Source organism: Rhinoderma darwinii, chromosome 3 (assembly GCF_050947455.1).
Source record: "Rhinoderma darwinii isolate aRhiDar2 chromosome 3, aRhiDar2.hap1, whole genome shotgun sequence".
Lineage (NCBI taxonomy): Eukaryota > Metazoa > Chordata > Amphibia > Anura > Rhinodermatidae > Rhinoderma > Rhinoderma darwinii.
Window position 1 is genome coordinate 296,452,843 of NC_134689.1, and position 18,604 is coordinate 296,471,446.

Sequence of the window (18,604 nt, forward strand, 5' to 3'; positions counted from 1 at the left end):
CGATCTCTGCGTTATATTCAATGGCCACAAGGAAGAAAAAAAAAAGCGCAAGCAGTTGAATATCTGCCTCAAAATGCCTGAACGAATTCGGAGACAGATTTTTTACTTCTGCTTGCAAAAATGTTTGTGTGAACTAGGCCTTAGTTAGGCAGGCACAAGAACCCATTGCTGTGAGTTAGTGCTGCTGCAGCTATACAATTTTTACATTGATTTGTAAATCTACAATATTTAATCACATCTTTCACAAATCTTCTTCAATAATATGTGTCATACACAACCAAAGGAGATCAGGTTGTTTACTTTAGCTGCAAGTGTGGAGGTGGCTAAAAGTATTCATGACCTTTTATTACTAAGCGTCCTTGTTGTAGGAAACATCACTCCACAAATCACATGCATTGAAATATGAACTCAAAGAGAAACACGCTCAGCCAGGATTGTATTATCACTGAGCACAAGACTCATAACACCATTTGGGTATGTGGCTCATAAACTGTGTGTAACATAGATCAACCACCTCAATACCAAAAGCAGTAGAATACAATAAGGTATCACTGGGCACCATCGTTTATACTGATAACACAAAGAAAACTTTGGTGTAAACCTCACAGTGAAGTGTACTGCACCACTGTCACAAAAGCAAAACAATATGCAACAGCTTCAAGACACAACATTAATACAGCCCATACACATGCATGTCAAGCCAGGGAGGGTGATAAGCGGATACCAGGCCCCTCTGGTATCTCCAGCAGAAAAACAAAAAACTGAGTCAGACGACAGGTTAAAGCACCAACGATGCAGTTTATACCATGCCTGCATAAAGACAAGAGGAGCAGGTCAGTATATTATGACAGCTGCTGTCCATTCAGGGAAAACAGGCACCAAAACAGGTGAGGGCAGGTACAAAGGATTTAAAGGGGTCATACACTTTCAGCAAATTAATGTTATTTTTTTAGTAAAATTAAAAGTTACTCAATTTTACATTATAATTTCTGCATTAATTCCTTATGGTTTTCAAGATCTCTGCTTGTTGTTATTCAGTAGGAACATTCATTGTTTACTTCCAGTGGATACAATACTCTCCATGGTCATGTGATGAACAAACAGGTGACGGGAGCGTTAGAAGACACAGCTCTGATACACATACTGTAATGAGCCGTGCACCGGTGTGTCCATCACATGACCATGGAGAGTGTTGTATCCACTGGAAGTAAACAATGAATGTTCCTATTGAATAACAACAAGCAGAGATCTTGAAAACCGTGAGTAATTAATATTGAAAGTATATTGGAAAATTGTATAACTTTTAATTCTACAACAATTTGCGGATATCAGACACTCCTTTAACTTCCCAATGTTAGCTCTCCATGATTATCCAAACTGCACTGGTTTATATAAGTATTGAGGTTACGTAATAAGTTCATAATTAATGAGTAACTGTACTTTTAAAAAAAAACATTTATTATATCATAGAGACGTATCAGAAGTTTTGATCGATGGGGTCCGGATGCGGACACTCCCACGATCGATGAAACGAAGGGGCAGAAGAACGTCTATGAGCCCATCTTCAGCCTAACAAGGAGCACCAATCACAGCTACAGGTGCAGGGTTCAGTAGTCAGATCTTCGATTTAAAGGGCTCAATGATATCTATGTTAAAAGTTTGATATGATTTAATCTTAAACAATCTGAATGCCAGTGATAATCAAGTGACAGATTTAGAGACTCCGCTCCATGGCATCAACATACTACTAGTACAATCCTGCTTGGCCTGACATTTAAAATATTCTGCTTGGTTTATCACAAAAAAACTCCAATAAGTTGAAGCAGAACACCAAGAAGATATAAATTAAAAATTGCTTTAATCCCCCAGTGTTCACAGCAACGTTTCACCTTCTCACTGTAGAATTCAAAGTGAACACTAGAGGGAGATCTTCATATTTACAGAGTAGTAGCTTGTTATAGTCTAGAGGTCATGTGATCCCCCAACACCAGCTATACGTTTTATTTTATTAGATACGTGGTACAACCCTGAATCGGCCACGTATAAAATGTAACCTATGTGATCATTATTCCTCCCCCCAACAGAAGTCATCTCTACAGAAATCCTAGTATTTTTCCAAACATTAATTGAATTTTGCCTAAAATAATTTCTATCCGAACATGAGGATTCTTGATGCAGATTTAGCAGTGCATTGTGAAGTGCCCAATGTTGCAGTATTTAAGGGATGGTGCCAAAAAGGTACATGGCACTGTATTTTTATACTGTGTATTAATTTGCCCCCTTGAGAGTAGACTTTTCTGTTTATGTATGAGTAACCTGTCCAGTTACAGATTTAGGCTACATTCACACGAGTGTGTACGATTTGCACGCATAAAAAACCCAGCGGATTTCCTGAATTTCATGTCCGTGTGCCATCAGTGTGAGTTGCGTATTGGCAGCAGCGTGCGGCATGCGTTTTTCATGTCAGGCACCCATAGACTTCGACGGGCGACAAGATGCGCAAAGACACGCCAAGACAGGACATGCAGTGAGTTTCCTGCAACGGACACTCGCTACGTGAAAACTCACACATGTCTGAATAGCACTTAAGGTGGCACCCTTAAAACTCACCAACTAGGGGCACGGTGGAAAGATCGAGAACGAGAGAAGGACAGAGAATGTAATGCAATAGATAGAAGGTTGTCCTATCTACATGATGCAGTTGTTTTTTACGCTGGAGAGTTAGGGTATATTCACACGTAGCAGATTTGTTGTAGAAATTCTGTGACTGAGAATCAGTTTCATACATTTGAATGTTTTTTTTATCTGCAGCATGTGAATGGATTTTCCATTACATTTGGAAGAAGTCGTAAAAGGCCTGGCGTATGCCATACAGACTCCCATGATCAGTATACCTGCCCTGCGTATGCCAAAAGAACACTCTCTTGGCATCTGCCAGGTCCAGGTGTGAACAGATTCTGTTTATTACAAATATGGCAAAGCAATGTTGTTATTAAAGCAATTTTAATTACAAAGCAAAATAAAATGTTGTACTGTGTAATGTTCAAGACATAAAAAAGTACAAATTTCAGAAAACTTTTATAAATATATGCATCACAAACAAAAAAATTTAATTAAATTATTTTCGCTAGCACTGGGCAGTCATGTCCTTGAGTTTGTGGTTAGAGAGACTTTCAGGACAGATATTTGTAAGGAATGTATCTAATAATTAGGACTGGCTGATTTTGCCGAAAATTAAAATCTAGATTTTTTTTCAACACTTTGGGCGATTTTCAATCTGAATCTCGATTTTATTTTTTTCTGTTTAGTTAACAGTAATACCCAGAGATAATTGAATACATTTTCTTTATATAAATAGCATTTTAATATATATTGCTATAATTGTTGTACATAACGTCACAACTTTTTTTTATCATAAATACAATTGGAAAAATGTCTATCTAACCGATTAGAACATCTGTGTTCCCTGGCAGGGAACAGGTTAACAGAATCTATAACGAATGATCCGCTGCGTGCACTAACATCCCTCTCTGCCCGTCACCACCTCAGCCGATCTCCAACATTGCAGACGAGAGCAGTGTAAAGAACAGCAGGGCCAGGTAGATAGCGCCGAGCGGGCACACTGGGGAGAGATTACATTATAGTGTCTGAGGTCAGAGCAGGACCCTGTGTAGTACCGGCCCCACCATGTTAAATAAATGACATTAAGGCCGGATTCACACAACCGTGATTGGACTGTGAATAACGATCCGTGTGTCCGCCGCATTTCCCAGCCCGACCACCGTACATGTGAACAGGACTCCTGGCATCATAAAAAAAGATGACCATTAAAAACTGATCATTTGTCAGTTTTTCATGTCCATTTTGCATCAGTGTCTCCAAATTCTCATCCATTTGAAGTCCGTTTTTTCATGGCCATTAAAAAAAATAAATGCATTTATGGATTTCATTTGTCAGGTTGTTTTTTTTTGTCCCAACCCCCTGAAAACACCACAGTACCCATGTAGATAGTGCCTCAATGTCCAAGTAGATAGTGCCACAGTGCCCACATATAGTGCACCACTGTGCCCACATATAGTACCACAGGGCCCACATATACACATATAGTACCACAGGGCCCACATATAGTACCACAGGGCCCACATATAGTACCACAGTGCCCACATATAGTACCACAGTGCCCACATATAGTGCCACAGTGCCCACATATAGTGCCACAGTGCCCACATATAGTGCCACAGTGCCCACATATAGTGCCACAGTGCCCACATATAGTGCCACAGTGCTCACATATTGTGCCAGTGCCCACATATTGTGCCACAGTGCCCACATATAGTACCATAGTGCCCACATATAGTACCACAGTGCCCACATATAGTACCACAGTGCCCACATATAGTACCACAGTGCTCACATATTGTGCCACAGTGCCCATATAGATAGTGCCACAATGTCCCTGTAGAGAGTGCCCACATAGTGCCACACTGCCCACATATAGTGACAGTGCCCACATCAGTGCCACATGAAATGACCATGCCCACATCAGTGCCCACATTTAATGACAGCGCTCACATCAGTGCCACAGTGCCCACATGTAATAACAGTACCAGAGCCCACATGTAATGCCAGTGCCCACATGTAATGCCAGTGCCCACATGTAATGACAGTGCCCACATAGTACCACCCCCCAATATAGTGCCACAGTGTCCATGTAAATAGTGCCACACCCACTAGCAGATAGCACCCCACCCCCCCTAGATCGGAGCACCCCGGCCCTTGTAGATCACACCCCCCTTCCTTGTAGATCGTGCCGCTATAGCTGCCACTAGGGGCTGAATGCCCAGCCAGAGGTTGCCGAAGCTTTGGCCGGGGATTCAGCTCCTAGTGGGAGCTACAGTGGAGCGATCTAGGGGGGGCGGCGGGCGGTGGGATATGCCATCTACAGCGGGGCGGTATCGCTATATACGAGGAGTCCCTGCTTCCCCCACGGAACTGCTGTTCCGTAGTGCATAATTTGTTCAGTACAGAACAGCAGTTCCATGAGAAAACAGAGACAGGACAGGGCGGACCAGGCGGTGGGGTGGAGCTTCCTCCTTCAGCACAGCGCCACTACAGATCGATTCAACGATTCTGTTAAAAACAGAAATCGTGAGAGCCCTGGAGGGCGAATTAATCAAATTAATTTGTTCAATCGCCAAGCCCTACAAATAATTTATAACAAAAAAACAAAATAAAAAAAAAACCTAAATAAAAAGAGGACTTAAGCTGGTCATACTCACAAAACATTGAAAACAGATAGCCCTGGCTGATACAGTCATACAATGTGACCATAAAACTAACACCGTTTCAGACAATTACCATCCGATTTTTTAAATAAAACACACACGTAAGCAAATGAACCATAGTACTTGATTGGTCAAAAACATTTTTCTTTTTTTTAAAAACAGACGTGATCGATTGACGTTTTAGCAGATATGTCGGCCTTTGTTAAAAAAAAATATTTTACACAATTATATTAAGTATAAAAAAGCAGGAATTCATCGGGCACTGTCACATTTGTTTATAAAATTGGTATTTATTCAATGCACGATGCATTTCAAGGTCGATCTGACCTCTTCATCAGGTACACGATGTGTTTCAAGGATTTCAGAAAATTTTCATGTCACAATATATAACACAAAAACGTTTTATTCAAAGCAAATATACCACTTGTACACATTTAAAACCATTTAAAATAGCATAGACATGCTAAACATAAACTCTTGGGGGTCGACACCCTCATAAGTGGCCAAGCAAAGCCCGCACAGAACCACCAAAACTCCTCAATATAGGTGGCATGTACATAACTGAGTAAATCCAATAAAAAATATTGCATCAAACCATTTAGGCTATGTTCACACAGTTTTTTTTGCAGGCAGAAAATTCTGGCACAAAATTCCGCTTGTAATTTTAAAGGTAGATTTTGATCTGCCTACACGCAAATTGCAGTATTTTTCGCTCGCGCCAATTGAGTGCCACGGGCAAAAACGCAGCGAAATACGCATTCTCTGCCTCCCATTGATGTCAATGGGAGGTCAGAGGCGTAAACGCTCACGGGAAAAAAACACCTCTGCCTCCCATTGAAATCAATGGGAGGCATTTTCGGAAATTTTTTTGCGCGTTTTTTGACGTGGTTTCTGCGTAAAAAAACGTGTCAAAAAACTCTGTGTGAACTGGGCCTCAGATGCATGAAGTGTAGTTGCCAGAGAGGGGAAAAGGGGACTGAAAGCCCCATGCGTATCGCCACTGTGCGGCTTCCTCAGGGGTATATTTCGGTTTTATATATATTCCTTGTGTTAAATGTTTATTAATATTGTCTGTGTACATAATCTGGCACACTTACCTGTCCTTTTTTTCCCAGGTGAGCACCATGCCGTGGCGTCGGTCAGCGTCCGCCCGTACTCAGTGCTCCTGCGCTGAGGCCACCACCAGGACTGTGCGTCATGGCCCCCGCACACGCACAGTATGACAGATGCCCAGAACAGCGCCCGCCTGTATGCAGTAGTAGCTGCTATGTAGTTTTTGCTGTTTATAGTTATATATATATATATATATATATATATACACACATATATATACATATACAAACAAAACATAATATTTTTTAAATATATAAAGAAATGGTTTTTAAAAATATAATATTTGGGTTTTCTATATATTAATATAGGGTTCACTTTTATAAGTATACTGTAATGCACATGAGTTCTAATCTACACCGCATTCCAAATTATTATGCAAATGTTATTTTTCGCTGATATTCCTAAATAGTCGACAGTCAGTATAATCTTCAAGCCATCAACCGTTGGAGTATAATGCGAATTTTATTGAACAAATCTCCTAATGATAACAGATTTTTTTTAGAAGTAAAAAAACTCAAAATGCACTGTTTCAAATTATTATGCACAACAGAGATCAAAACATTTTAAAAGTTGTAAAGAGAACTGAAATGGTAATTTGTTGAATTTGCAGCATCAGGAGGTCATATTTACAGAAATCAAAAGCTCTTTCAATCAAAAAAAACTTCACAATTCTTGCATCCATTGAATTTGTGAGTATTTGGACAGTTTCTGCTTGAATATCTTTGCAGGATGTCAGAATAGCCTCCCAGAGCTTCTGTTTTGATGTGAACTGCCTCCCACCCTCATAGATATTTTGCTTGAGGATGCTCCAAAGGTTCTCAATAGGGTTGAGGTCAGGGGAACATGGGGGCCACACCATGAGTTTCTCTCCTTTTATGCCCATAGCATCCAATGAGACAGAGGTATTCTTTGCAGCATGAGATGGTGCATTGTCATGCATGAAGATAATTTTGCTACGGAAGGCACGGTTCTTATTTTTGTACCACGGAAGAAAGTGGTCAGTCATAAACTCTACGTACTTTGCAGAGGTCATTTTCACACCATCAGGGACCCTAAAGGGGCCTATCAGCTCTCTCACCATGATTCCAGCCCAAAACATGACTCCGCCACCTCCTTGCTGACGTCGCAGCCTTGTTGGGACATGGTGGCCATTCACCAACCATCCACTACTCCATCCATCTGGACCATCCAGGGTTGCACGGCACTCATTAGTAAACAACACGGTTTGAAAATTAGTCTTCATGTATTTCTGGTCCCACTGCAACCGTTTCTGCTTGTGAGCATTGTTTAGGGGTGGCCGAATAATAGCTTTATGCACACTTGCAAACCTCTGGAGGATCCTACACCTTGAGGTTCGCGGGACTCCAGCGGCTTCAAATACCGGTTTGCTGCTTTGCAATGGCATTTTAGCAGCTGCTCTCCTAATCCTATTAATTTGTCTGGCAGAAACCTTCCTCAGTATGCCTTTATCTGAACGAACCCGTCTGTGCTCTGAATCGGCCACAAATCTTTTCACAGTACGATGATCACGCTTAATTTTTCTTGAAATATCCAATGTTTTCATACCTTGTCCAAGGTATTGCACTATTTCACGCTTTTCGACAGCAGAGAGATCCTTTTTCTTTCCCATATTGCTTGAAACCTGTGGCCTGCTTAATAATGTGGAACGTCCTTCTTAAGTAGTTTTCCATTGATTGGGCACACCTGGCAAACTAATTATCACAGGTGTCTGAGATTGATTACAATGATCCAAAGAGCCCTAAGACACAATACCATCCATGAGTTTAATTGAAAAACTAATAATTAAATGTTTATGACACTTAAATCCAATGTGCATAATAATTTGGAACACGGTGTATGTATTTCACTAATCAAATCTTTCTAACAAAGGTCATTCACTGGTATGGTGCCCATCACAGGGCGTGACATGTGCAGTCATTTTTAGAAGGCACATAATCGCACATTGTGTGCAATTATATAGGTACTTTTGGTGTGTGAGCCCGTCTATAATAAACATACATATTCAGACTCCGGGCAATTGATTATTACAGATGTATTTCACATCTCAGCCCCTTATTCTGTCGTACTGCACATATGTTCACGGCATCTGAGCCGGCGGAAATGCACAGACGGGCACTGTTTTGAGCATTTGTCTATTGCACTGCATGTGCACGGGGGCCATGACGCACAGTCCTGGCGGGGGCCATGACGCGCGGTCCTTGCGGTGGCCTCGATGCAGTTTCACTGCGTACGGGTAGATGCCGACCAACGCCACAACATTGCGCTCACCTGGGAAAGAGGGGGCAGGTAAGGGTGTCGGATTATGGACAGCGATAAATTAATAAACATTTTACACAAGGAGTATATAAAACCAAAATGTACCCCATGTTAAAAATACCCCTGAGGAAGCCACACAGTGACGATACGCGTGCGGGTTTCAGTCCCCTTTTCCCCTCTCTGGCAACTACACTTCATGCATCTAAATGGTTTGATGCAACATATTTACTCATAGTTATGTACTAATCACGTATGTTGAGGAGTTTTAGTGGTTCTGTGGGGGCTTTGTTTGGCCACTTATCAGGGTGGCGACCCCCAAGAGTTTATGTTTGGTATGTCTATGCTATTTTAAATGGTTTTATATTTGTACGTGTGGTATATTTAATTTAGATTTTAAAAAAAATTGTTATTTATCGTGATCCTATAGTTTTTGTTGTTTTTTTTTGTTGTAAACAGATCACATCATGTTACAGAACATTTGGTAGGGATACATCTAGATGATTTTCCACTTAACAATATTGCAATATTTTTATTGACTTTTGACTTTATTGACCAGTATAGCACATGTATGTATCTCACACCTATGGACAAGCAAATGTAAACAAACATCGCTGGATTCTACTGATAGATCCAAGGAGCTAGAAAGATTCAGGCCATATATGGAGAAAATATTAAAGGGGTTTTCCTATAATCAATATTTATCACCTATCCCCAGGAAAGGTGATGAATAACTGATCAGTGAGAACCCCCACGATCATGAGAACGGGCTTACTTTGCAATTCCTGGTAGCCCCATATGAATCTATTTATATGGAGCTGCCGAAGATGGCGCTTGGCAGCCCTAAAGAAATTAATGGATTCATACGGAGCTCCCAGGAACAGCAAGGTAACCCTGACCAGAAATTTATCATCTATCCTGTGGATAGGTGATAATTATTTACTATGGGAAAACCCCTTTAAGGGCTTCTGCACTGCATTATGGATTATAAAATTGAATGCACAATGCATATTGCAATATTAAAGAAGTAAAAGGAAGAAAGAGTGGCAGTCACCCAAGTTAACTTTTTTTTGTTATTCCTCAACAGTAAAAAATGAACAAGCGTGTATAGACAGAGGTGGGATCCGGGCGGTTCTCCCGAAACAGCTGTTACAATTACAGCCGGTTCGCAGAACGTGGGTGGAGCGGGAACCGGGAACTGATCCCCTGCACACAATTGTATTTGCGTCCTTAGGGGGCACTATATACAGCCTGTAGCCTACAGGGAGCACTATCTACATGGAACTCTATGGGGGCACTATCAAAAGGGTGCTCTATGTGGGGCACGATCTACAGAAGGCTCTATGAGTGGCACTATCTACCGGTTGGCACGGTGTGTGTGGTGCATTATTTTACAGTGTTTGACACAATTTTATTCATGGGAACAGAGTATGGTACTATTATATTCAGGGCACAGTGTACGGTACTATTATATTCAGGGGCACAGAGTGTAGCACTATTCTAGTCAGGGGCACAGTGTATGATACTATTATATTCAGGGGCATAGAGTGTGGCACCATGAGAATTTTATCTTCGTTTATAGTTGCGGAAATGTTGAAAATGTGAGCAGTTGAAGACATCTGAGCGGCAAACGCTGCAGAAATGGGTCATGGCCAGGAGGCGTCATTGTAGAGTCTGGACTGGATGGAAAAGAGGAGAGAAAAAGAACGACTCCAATCTGAGAAGTCATCTGTGAGTCACTAAATGTAAATGTTTATTGTCCCTGTGACTGATCAGTACTGTAGTCACTGTATGATGAGTGTATCTTTTTTTTTTTGTGAAACAGCAACTCCCAGAATATCCTTACCATTTTTCAGGCTATACTGGGAGCTGTAGTTTTATGCCGTACAAACTCATATGGCAGGGGTTAAACTGATCTGCAAATGATCTCTCCACTCACCTGTATTTGTGCTTGTGCTGTATATATGTACGGAGCTTTGTTCCGGTGATGTATATATATGTATGAGCTTAGTTCTGGAGTTATATACACATAATAACAACCAAGCTCAATACATATATACAGCACCAAAGAAAAGCGCAGTACATGTACAGTATACAACCCCAGAACCAAGCTCTGTACATAAATACAGCACCAGAACCAAGCTCAGTCCATACATACATACATACATGACCAGAACCAAGCTCAGTACATTCATACAGCACCAGAACCAAGTGCAGTACATATATACAGCACCAGAACAAAGCTTATTACATAAATGCAGCACCAGAACAAAGCTCATTACATAAATGCAGCACCAGAACAAGCTCAGTAAATAAATACAGCACCAGAACAAAGCTCAGTACATAAATGCAGCACCAGAACAAAGCTCAGTAAATAAATACAGCACCAGAACAAAGCTTATTACATAAATGCAGCACCAGAACAAAGCTCATTACATAAAAGCAGCACGAGAACAAAGCTCAGTAAATAAATACAGCACCAGAACATAGCTTATTACATAAATGCAGCACCAGAACAAAGCTCATTACATAAATGCAGCACCAGAACAAAGCTCAGTAAATAAATACAGCACCGGAACAAAGCTCAGTACATATCCCCCCCCCTGGCAGGTCTGTCTTTGTCGGCAAAAGAGAGAACCTGTTGTTAAAAATATGAATCCCACGCCTGGGTATAGAAAGTGAGTATGCTTGCTAATTATTTACTATTAAGCAATAAAGAAAAGTCGACTTGGGTGACTTTCACTTCTCTATATTTCTAAGACTTTGTCTTTGTCCTCGGACTTCAGTGCCTGACTGGTTTTGTGACTTAAGTGGGACTGGTATTGAAATGGGACTTTATGCCAAGCAGTGCTGACCAGGATTTCTTTTCCCTGTGATAATAGCAATTTTACAATGCTAAATAAGCAACAAACTGGAAATGAATTTAAAAAAATAAATAAAAATCTATAGCTTATTATTTGTGTGTCTGTTAGGTTTTATCAAAGGGAATTACAAAAAGGTACGAATAAGGATAACAAGCAAACTTAATGGGAAACCCCAATACAAATGGAGCTCAATAAATAAAAAGGAAATGCTTGGAATATATCAATAGGATTAAAGAGGACCTGTAATGTCCCCAGAAAAGGAAATCTGATGCCATACCTGTATTGCTGCCTTGCCGATGGTTTCAGCACTGTTTATATGATGTTGCTCGGTGCCTCAGTGCCCCCACAATCAGCCCGTTAATTTCAGAGGCGGATATGCGAATTCTTGTATAAATTGACAACTGGGCTGTTTCCACTAACCAGTGTCAATGAGGCATGAACCTAAGCCACTCAAATAAAGCGGCTTAGGTTCACGCAGGCCGTGTGGACCTCCTAGTTGTCGATTTATTCAAGAATTAGCATATCAGAGTCTGAAATTAATGGGCTGCTTGTGGGGGCATGGATGCAACTAGTAACATCGAATAAACGGCGCTGGATTCAGGAGCAAGGCTGCAACACAGGTATCGCGGCAGATTAACTTTTCTGGGGACATCACAGGTCCTCTTTAATAACATTGTCCAATCAGTGTTATAATGGATAGAGCTTAGATCTTGGTATTCAATTAAAGCCCAGAATTTTAGCTTTTCAATGATAACATAGGTGCGCCTATTTGGGGCACAGCACTAATTTGAAGGGGAGCAAGATGAAAAGTCTTATTAGCAATGAGAGAGAATATGCGCTGATTGTAACATTTATCAGGGAGTCGTTTTTTCCCTTCTACAGGGGTTAGACAATGAGTATATACACATGAATGCACCTTCTGTGCCTAGTAAGACCCTTTGCTAATTCGCATGTTTACTGCCACCTGGATTGCAGAGTTGTTTGGTCTATTCAGTACTGCTAATTATGTCAAGATATATACATAATTCTATTTATTTTTTTTTACACAAAACTGCAAGAAGTTGCCTATGTGTGTAAATTTCATTTTGTGTCAAGTGTCTACTTTCATGATCTATATTTGTAAGTATAATTCAGGTTTTATTTGTATATGTCAAAGGTGTGAAAATTGTTGTTGGCAGCAAAAGCGTTAAATTGTTTAATAATTAATAAGAAGTGTCTATGGGCCATGTCCGGCTCAATTTCTGGGGGGGGCAGGCACTTTTTTCTAATGTCCGACAACCCCTTTAACTAAGAACAAACATGAGGCTATTCATGATCTTTTATGGTAGAGTATTTCACAAATAAATGACGTTTAGGTTATCTTACTGTTGCGCTGAGGCGGTCTGGGGGCACGAGCGGCATGTTGGTTTCCACCCACAAATGGATCTTGAGTTTTGGTAGTTGAGGCACTCGTGTGAAGTGCAGAGTCAGAGTTCGTTCTGATAACAAAATTAGCATATAATAATGAACAAAGTAGTAAAATTAATCGTACAAGTAGTAAAATGACAGCACCAATGAAATATATACCTTATGTTATATATGAAGAGCACATCCGAAGACAAACAATACAAAGTCAGCAGAACAAAGAATTGCCTTTCCATCAATAGACTATATAAAGGATCAATCATTCTACATATATATATATCCAGCTACATTAATGTATTATTTCCCAAAGTGTCATTGCAACAAAATATTAGTAACCAAGAGACAGATAAGCTCTCTTCTCAGCATAGGGAATATTACAAATGTTTCTGCAATTTCAATATACAGCAAGAATTATACAAAAGAAAACAAAAAAAAACAGGACAGTCTCAGGCATTCCCTGGAAGAAGCCATCAGGTGCACCTTGCTCAGAAGTTTGCTTGATAACCACATGGACAGTCTGCAAAATATTTTTTTATTGACAAGTCATTGCAAAAATGCATAAAAATGTAACGTGGTTCAAAATCTTCAAAAATACATACAATAAGGCCTCATGCACACTTCCGTCGGCCGTTGTACGGCCACTAATGAGGGTTCCGTCAAACAAGTCTTCCTTGTGCAGTCCGTTGTTTCACAGACCAAATTCAATGAAAAGGCCAAGACTGTCCAGTCAAAAACCGGCAGGAGTAGGACCTTCCCTACATTTGACGGAATGGCCGCACGGTTCCGTTAAAACAACGGAAGTGTGCATGGCCCCATTGAAATGAATGTGTCAGGGTGCTATCAGTTGAAAAAACGGATAGCACCCCGATGAAAAAAACTGAAATGGGCATGAGGCCTTAAAGTGTAAACTTTAGAATATACAACATCTTTGTATTAGGGAACATTTTCAGTCCTCCGAATGCAGCCAGCAAGGTAAACCATGTATATTTTCATTCTGGCTGCCATGGTTCTGTCCGGGATATGTATGCCTGTGAACATCCAGGTTTGATTTCTCCTACAGTCTATGAATATATTTAATACATATTGACATGTTTCACTTTGAATCCATCGTAAACAGCTTTATTTGTGAAACATTTAGGGCTCATTCACACGAGCATGTTTGGCGTCCGTGTGCTGTCCGTTTTAACAACGGACAGCACACTGACCCATGCGATCCAATGAAGCTATTCAAACATCTGTGATCTTTCACGAAGCGTGTGTCCGTTGCGCAAAACTCACTGCATGTCCTATTTTTATCTGTGTTTGCGGATCAGACTCGCCCATTGAAGACAATGGTTGTGTGAAAATAACGGACAGCACAAGGACGACATCACAGTTGCTAAGGAAATTGAGGAAAAAAAAATTTAAATGAGGAAGTGCTTGCAGACCAGCATGTAAAAGCAATAGAAAATGGCGTCTAAGCGATCACGTGTCCTTCCTGCGGGTGTTTTGAGGGTCGGAAGAAAAGTCATCTGTTTTTGTACACGTCCGTGAAATATACATTCAACTCGGATAACATACGTGCGCTAAACACTGACAAACGTGTAACACCTATGGCCGCGGACCGTTGGGATAACTCACCTCTTGATGGCCACAGCCATGGATCAGTGAGCGCTGGCCCGCATCTCCTACTCAGGAGACGCCAGCACTCACTTCCGCTTCACTCTGCTGTGTCCCGTAGGGTGTGCACACACGCTCGTGCCCGGTCTTAAAGGGCCAACGCGCGCACCTGAATTAGATACCAAATTAGCCCATGATCACCCTGGACTATAAGAAGGGCCCTGCCCCTTCCTGCATTGCCTGAGCGTTGTTGTGTTATTCATGTTAGTCTTTACAAATGGTCCCTTAGTGTTTTCCAGTTCCAAGTGTTCCCGTTCCTGCTACCTGTATCCTGTGCTACCTTTTCCAGTGCCGTAAAGACTTGGAGTAGTGTTGTGCTGCATATTACGCCTTCTGTGTTACACTGCGCCTGTTGTCTGCCTGCTGCCAAGGTCCCATCCGAGCCTACCATTGCTACTGTCTGAAGTTACCACAGGTACCCTTATCCGAACTATAGACTTTGACTTGGTATCCTGTTGGCCAGCTGCTATACCGCTATGGAGGTATGGCCCAGTGGGTCCACATACCCACAGTTCATGACAAACCGGAACTCGCACAGAGAAACCGCGGTGTGTTTTGCAGACGATAAACATACACGCTCGTGTAAATGTAGTCTTAGATTTTCTTAAAACTTATTAACAATGTTTGAAAAATTTAAAACAACCTTATCATCTTAAAAGGAAGCTCCAGAGTCCTGGCAGTAGATGGCAGACTACAGTTTCATATGATGGGCAATGGGAGGAAACAGTTGTCCATGACTAGAGCGGACATGTTACCATGGAAACAGATGTAATCTCAACCGTTATATACTGTGAACATAATTACGGTCTGATAAAACCATCAGTTCGGATATTAACTATTCAGACACTGACATTTAACTCTTTATATTAGAACATGAGATATTTATAAAGAAATTGCTTGGCATATTCCAGATTAGCGCTCAGAGTCCGGTTAATATTATTCTGTTTTGTAATCTGACAACATGCGCTTTCACTAATACTAGAAAAAACATTGTTTGAGGTAGAAGACATTGTGCAAAGTAAATCACTTGTACCACAGTTAATTATTAGCCATGTTAGCGAGCGCCATCATAACATGTAAATAAATAAAACTGGTTTGTCTTCCTGAGGAGGGATTATTAAACCCTGAATCTTTCTGGCCTCATTCACAAACGCTTCTCTTTCACAAAATCAACTTTGCCGTCTTTGTGGCTAATGTAATCGTATCGGCTCTTTTATTGCAAACATTTGTGACAACGTATGTGGATTTATTTTCAACAATGCACAGCGCACATTCTTTCTTATGCAGAATTTCTACAGATCGTCTTCAGCACCCAAAGCAAATCGTTTGCTAGAGTTTATACATCATAAATATATATAAATTGGAGAATAAAAAGAATGTGAATAAATTGTTGTAAAATGGCAGAATAAATCTTTCCTTTTTCTTCTGAAATGAAAGCAAACAACCCCCCCCCCCCCAAAGAAAACATAGGCCGTGCTAATTTTATTATGTATGTTAGCTGCAAAATCTTGTTGCATATTAATTTAGCACCCGGTGCAAGCGTCACCGGTTGGGCATAGTGATGTATAAATACTTCCTACAAACATGATTTAATGGTAGATTTCTTTCATGCCCTGAACAGAGTTGACCCACCCCACCCGCAGACTACAAACCCGCTATTAGGACATTTAGACCACTGCTCTAGACCTTCCCTCTATGAGCCATAGAGTAGAGCAGCGAAGTATCAGCAGCTTCCACTCTGCTAGACCCAATCCGTCCTTTTAGTAAATGGATGGCAATACATTTGAACGGCTGCATACAGCACTACATTTTCCCTGCATGTTCGACAAATCAAACATGATATTTTTGGAGAACCAAAAATGCCACATCTGTTGCTTGGCAGGTAATTTTTTTTTCCTATGTAACTTTATTGGCATCCACAGTATTAACCACGCTGAGCCGAGGCAAACTTGTATGTTAGGCCCCATACACACGGCCGTGTCCGTAATTACAAAGTATGGGAGCACGGACCGTAAAAAGCAAAAGATAGGACATGTCGTATCTTTTGCGGTACACTTCTACGGCCCGGACACCTTCCCGTAAACAAACGGGAAGGTGTCCGTGAACAATAGAAGTAAATGCGTCCGTAATTGTGGACCGTAATTGCGATTTTTACGGTCGTGTGCATGGAGCCTTAATGGGAGCAATCTCACATCTTAACTGTCCACAGAAAGTCTAGATCTAGAGCCAGGATAAGACATTTTAAGCCATAATGCCTTTAGATGGGAGCTTCAGGTTTCCAAAATTGCTCGACCTCCATTAAGAGGTCTTTACAGATCCGGACAAAAACCCCATGGAAATCTAGGAGTAACCAGGAAGATCAGTCTGTGACCTTGGTTGAACCTGGTACAAAAATATGATAATGCAGTAAAATGTTAGAGGATATAAATTTCAGGAGCAGCAGAAATGATTATAACAAATGTTTCCAGAAAAAGTTGCAAAAGCAAACTGTGTTTACCTACCTTTAATAAGTTTTGAAAATATAAATGTAACCCAACATTATAAATGAGTATATAATAGGGCAGAAATGTAAGCTGCAGCTCAGACTCCAACAACAGCGAAGAAAATCAATTTTAATACACGGTCTCATACGTTCTTACAGCTAATAATTTACCATTCGTTTATTAAATAATAATAATTAAAAATATATATTTTTTGAGATGCATGTCTATTTTAGTGACATTCAGGTGGCAATTACGGTACTTCGTAGGGTCGGTTCTTGAAGATTTGTTCTAGACATGAACCAATTGTGCTCGGAGATTGCCATTTCAAACAGTATGGCATTTTGTTTAATTATTTCAGGACAAAGTCTCTGTCATCAATTGTCTTTATTGGGGGGAACCCAAGGCAGAAGAACAAAAAAAAAAATAATCAGATTTTAAAATCAGAGATTCTTAAAATGCGCACCAAAGTTGAAAAAAAGATATAACATGGTTCACCTGTTAAGAGCGGACAATAGTCTAAATCCTGGCAGTTTCTCTTCACTCCAGGTAGAATGCTGCCTTCAAAGACAGAAGTCAGGAGGGGGGAGAGGGAACAAAGGTTTCAGATCAGTTAAAATCCCAATAAAAATAGTGCACACTGCATTGTGATGTATAGTGCTGTGACAAAGAAGATCGCACTTGGGGGGGGGGGGGGGGGAGATAGTAAATGGAGAAGAGTAAAAAATATTGGAATGGTACCTTATTAAATCGGAATTTGTGGCATTTGATTATAAAGAAAGATGTGAAGATGCCGGAATAAAAAAAAATTATAAAAGTTTCTTGGAAGTTTTTCCAGTGCTTAAAGGCAAAAGTTAGCTAAGCAGGTGTCACATTGAAATTAGTGTCAGCAGAGGAATGAAGACCGAGAATTACATTTATAGGAGTCGGAAGCACAATAGTGATTAAGACTACATTAGGAGGTATCATTAGCTTCAGAAAGCATGGGACGATTAATAAAAAGAAAGGTTATTGAAAGAGTCCATGAAAAAAAACCAGAGGCGTTTCTCCCAATGGAACATTACATCCTGTTGCAGCCGGCAAGATTTACTGGCGGTCACCAGTTGAATGGCAACACACTGTTAACCGTCCATAAAAGACAAGACCTAGGCAATCTCACAAGTCGCTGATGTACTGATGCCCAATTACTTCATATCATTTCTCTAAACTCATTAAGAAATTGCTTGGAAGGAACGGCATTATCGGACTCAGCTGGTGGTCACTTTCATTGTTTGAGCAAAACGGAAAATAAAGAGAAAAAAATAATAATGGTTGCCACAGAAAATTGGCACTGGGTTGTATATTCAGACCTGTAGTGTTGTCCTTTATAAGAAGTTGCTGCTTTGGGCTTCACAGTGTTAAGAGAGCAGAATTTTCTGTGTTCAGGACATTATAATTTTTTTTTTTTGCATTTATGAAAGTTCTTTGGCAATGAAGTGGTTGCCAATGGGAACAAGTGACACCAGGGATCCAGAGCGTGGGACAC

General features: G+C 40.6%; 1 protein-coding gene across 2 annotated transcripts in view; it reads right to left on the reverse strand.

Moving 5' to 3' along the window:
* The window catches only part of CRTC3 (CREB regulated transcription coactivator 3), a 130,486-nt gene that overhangs the window by 32,460 nt on the left and 79,422 nt on the right, over positions 1-18,604 (reverse strand). The window contains exons 5-6 of one of the 2 annotated variants that reach the window (XM_075855249.1): positions 17,578-17,640; positions 12,902-13,014 (exon numbers count right to left, since the gene is read on the reverse strand). In XM_075855249.1, coding sequence (XP_075711364.1) covers positions 12,902-13,014; positions 17,578-17,640 — 176 coding nt within the window. The remainder of the gene's footprint in view (positions 1-12,901; positions 13,015-17,577; positions 17,641-18,604) is intronic. The other variant, XM_075855250.1, reaches the window with a different exon arrangement.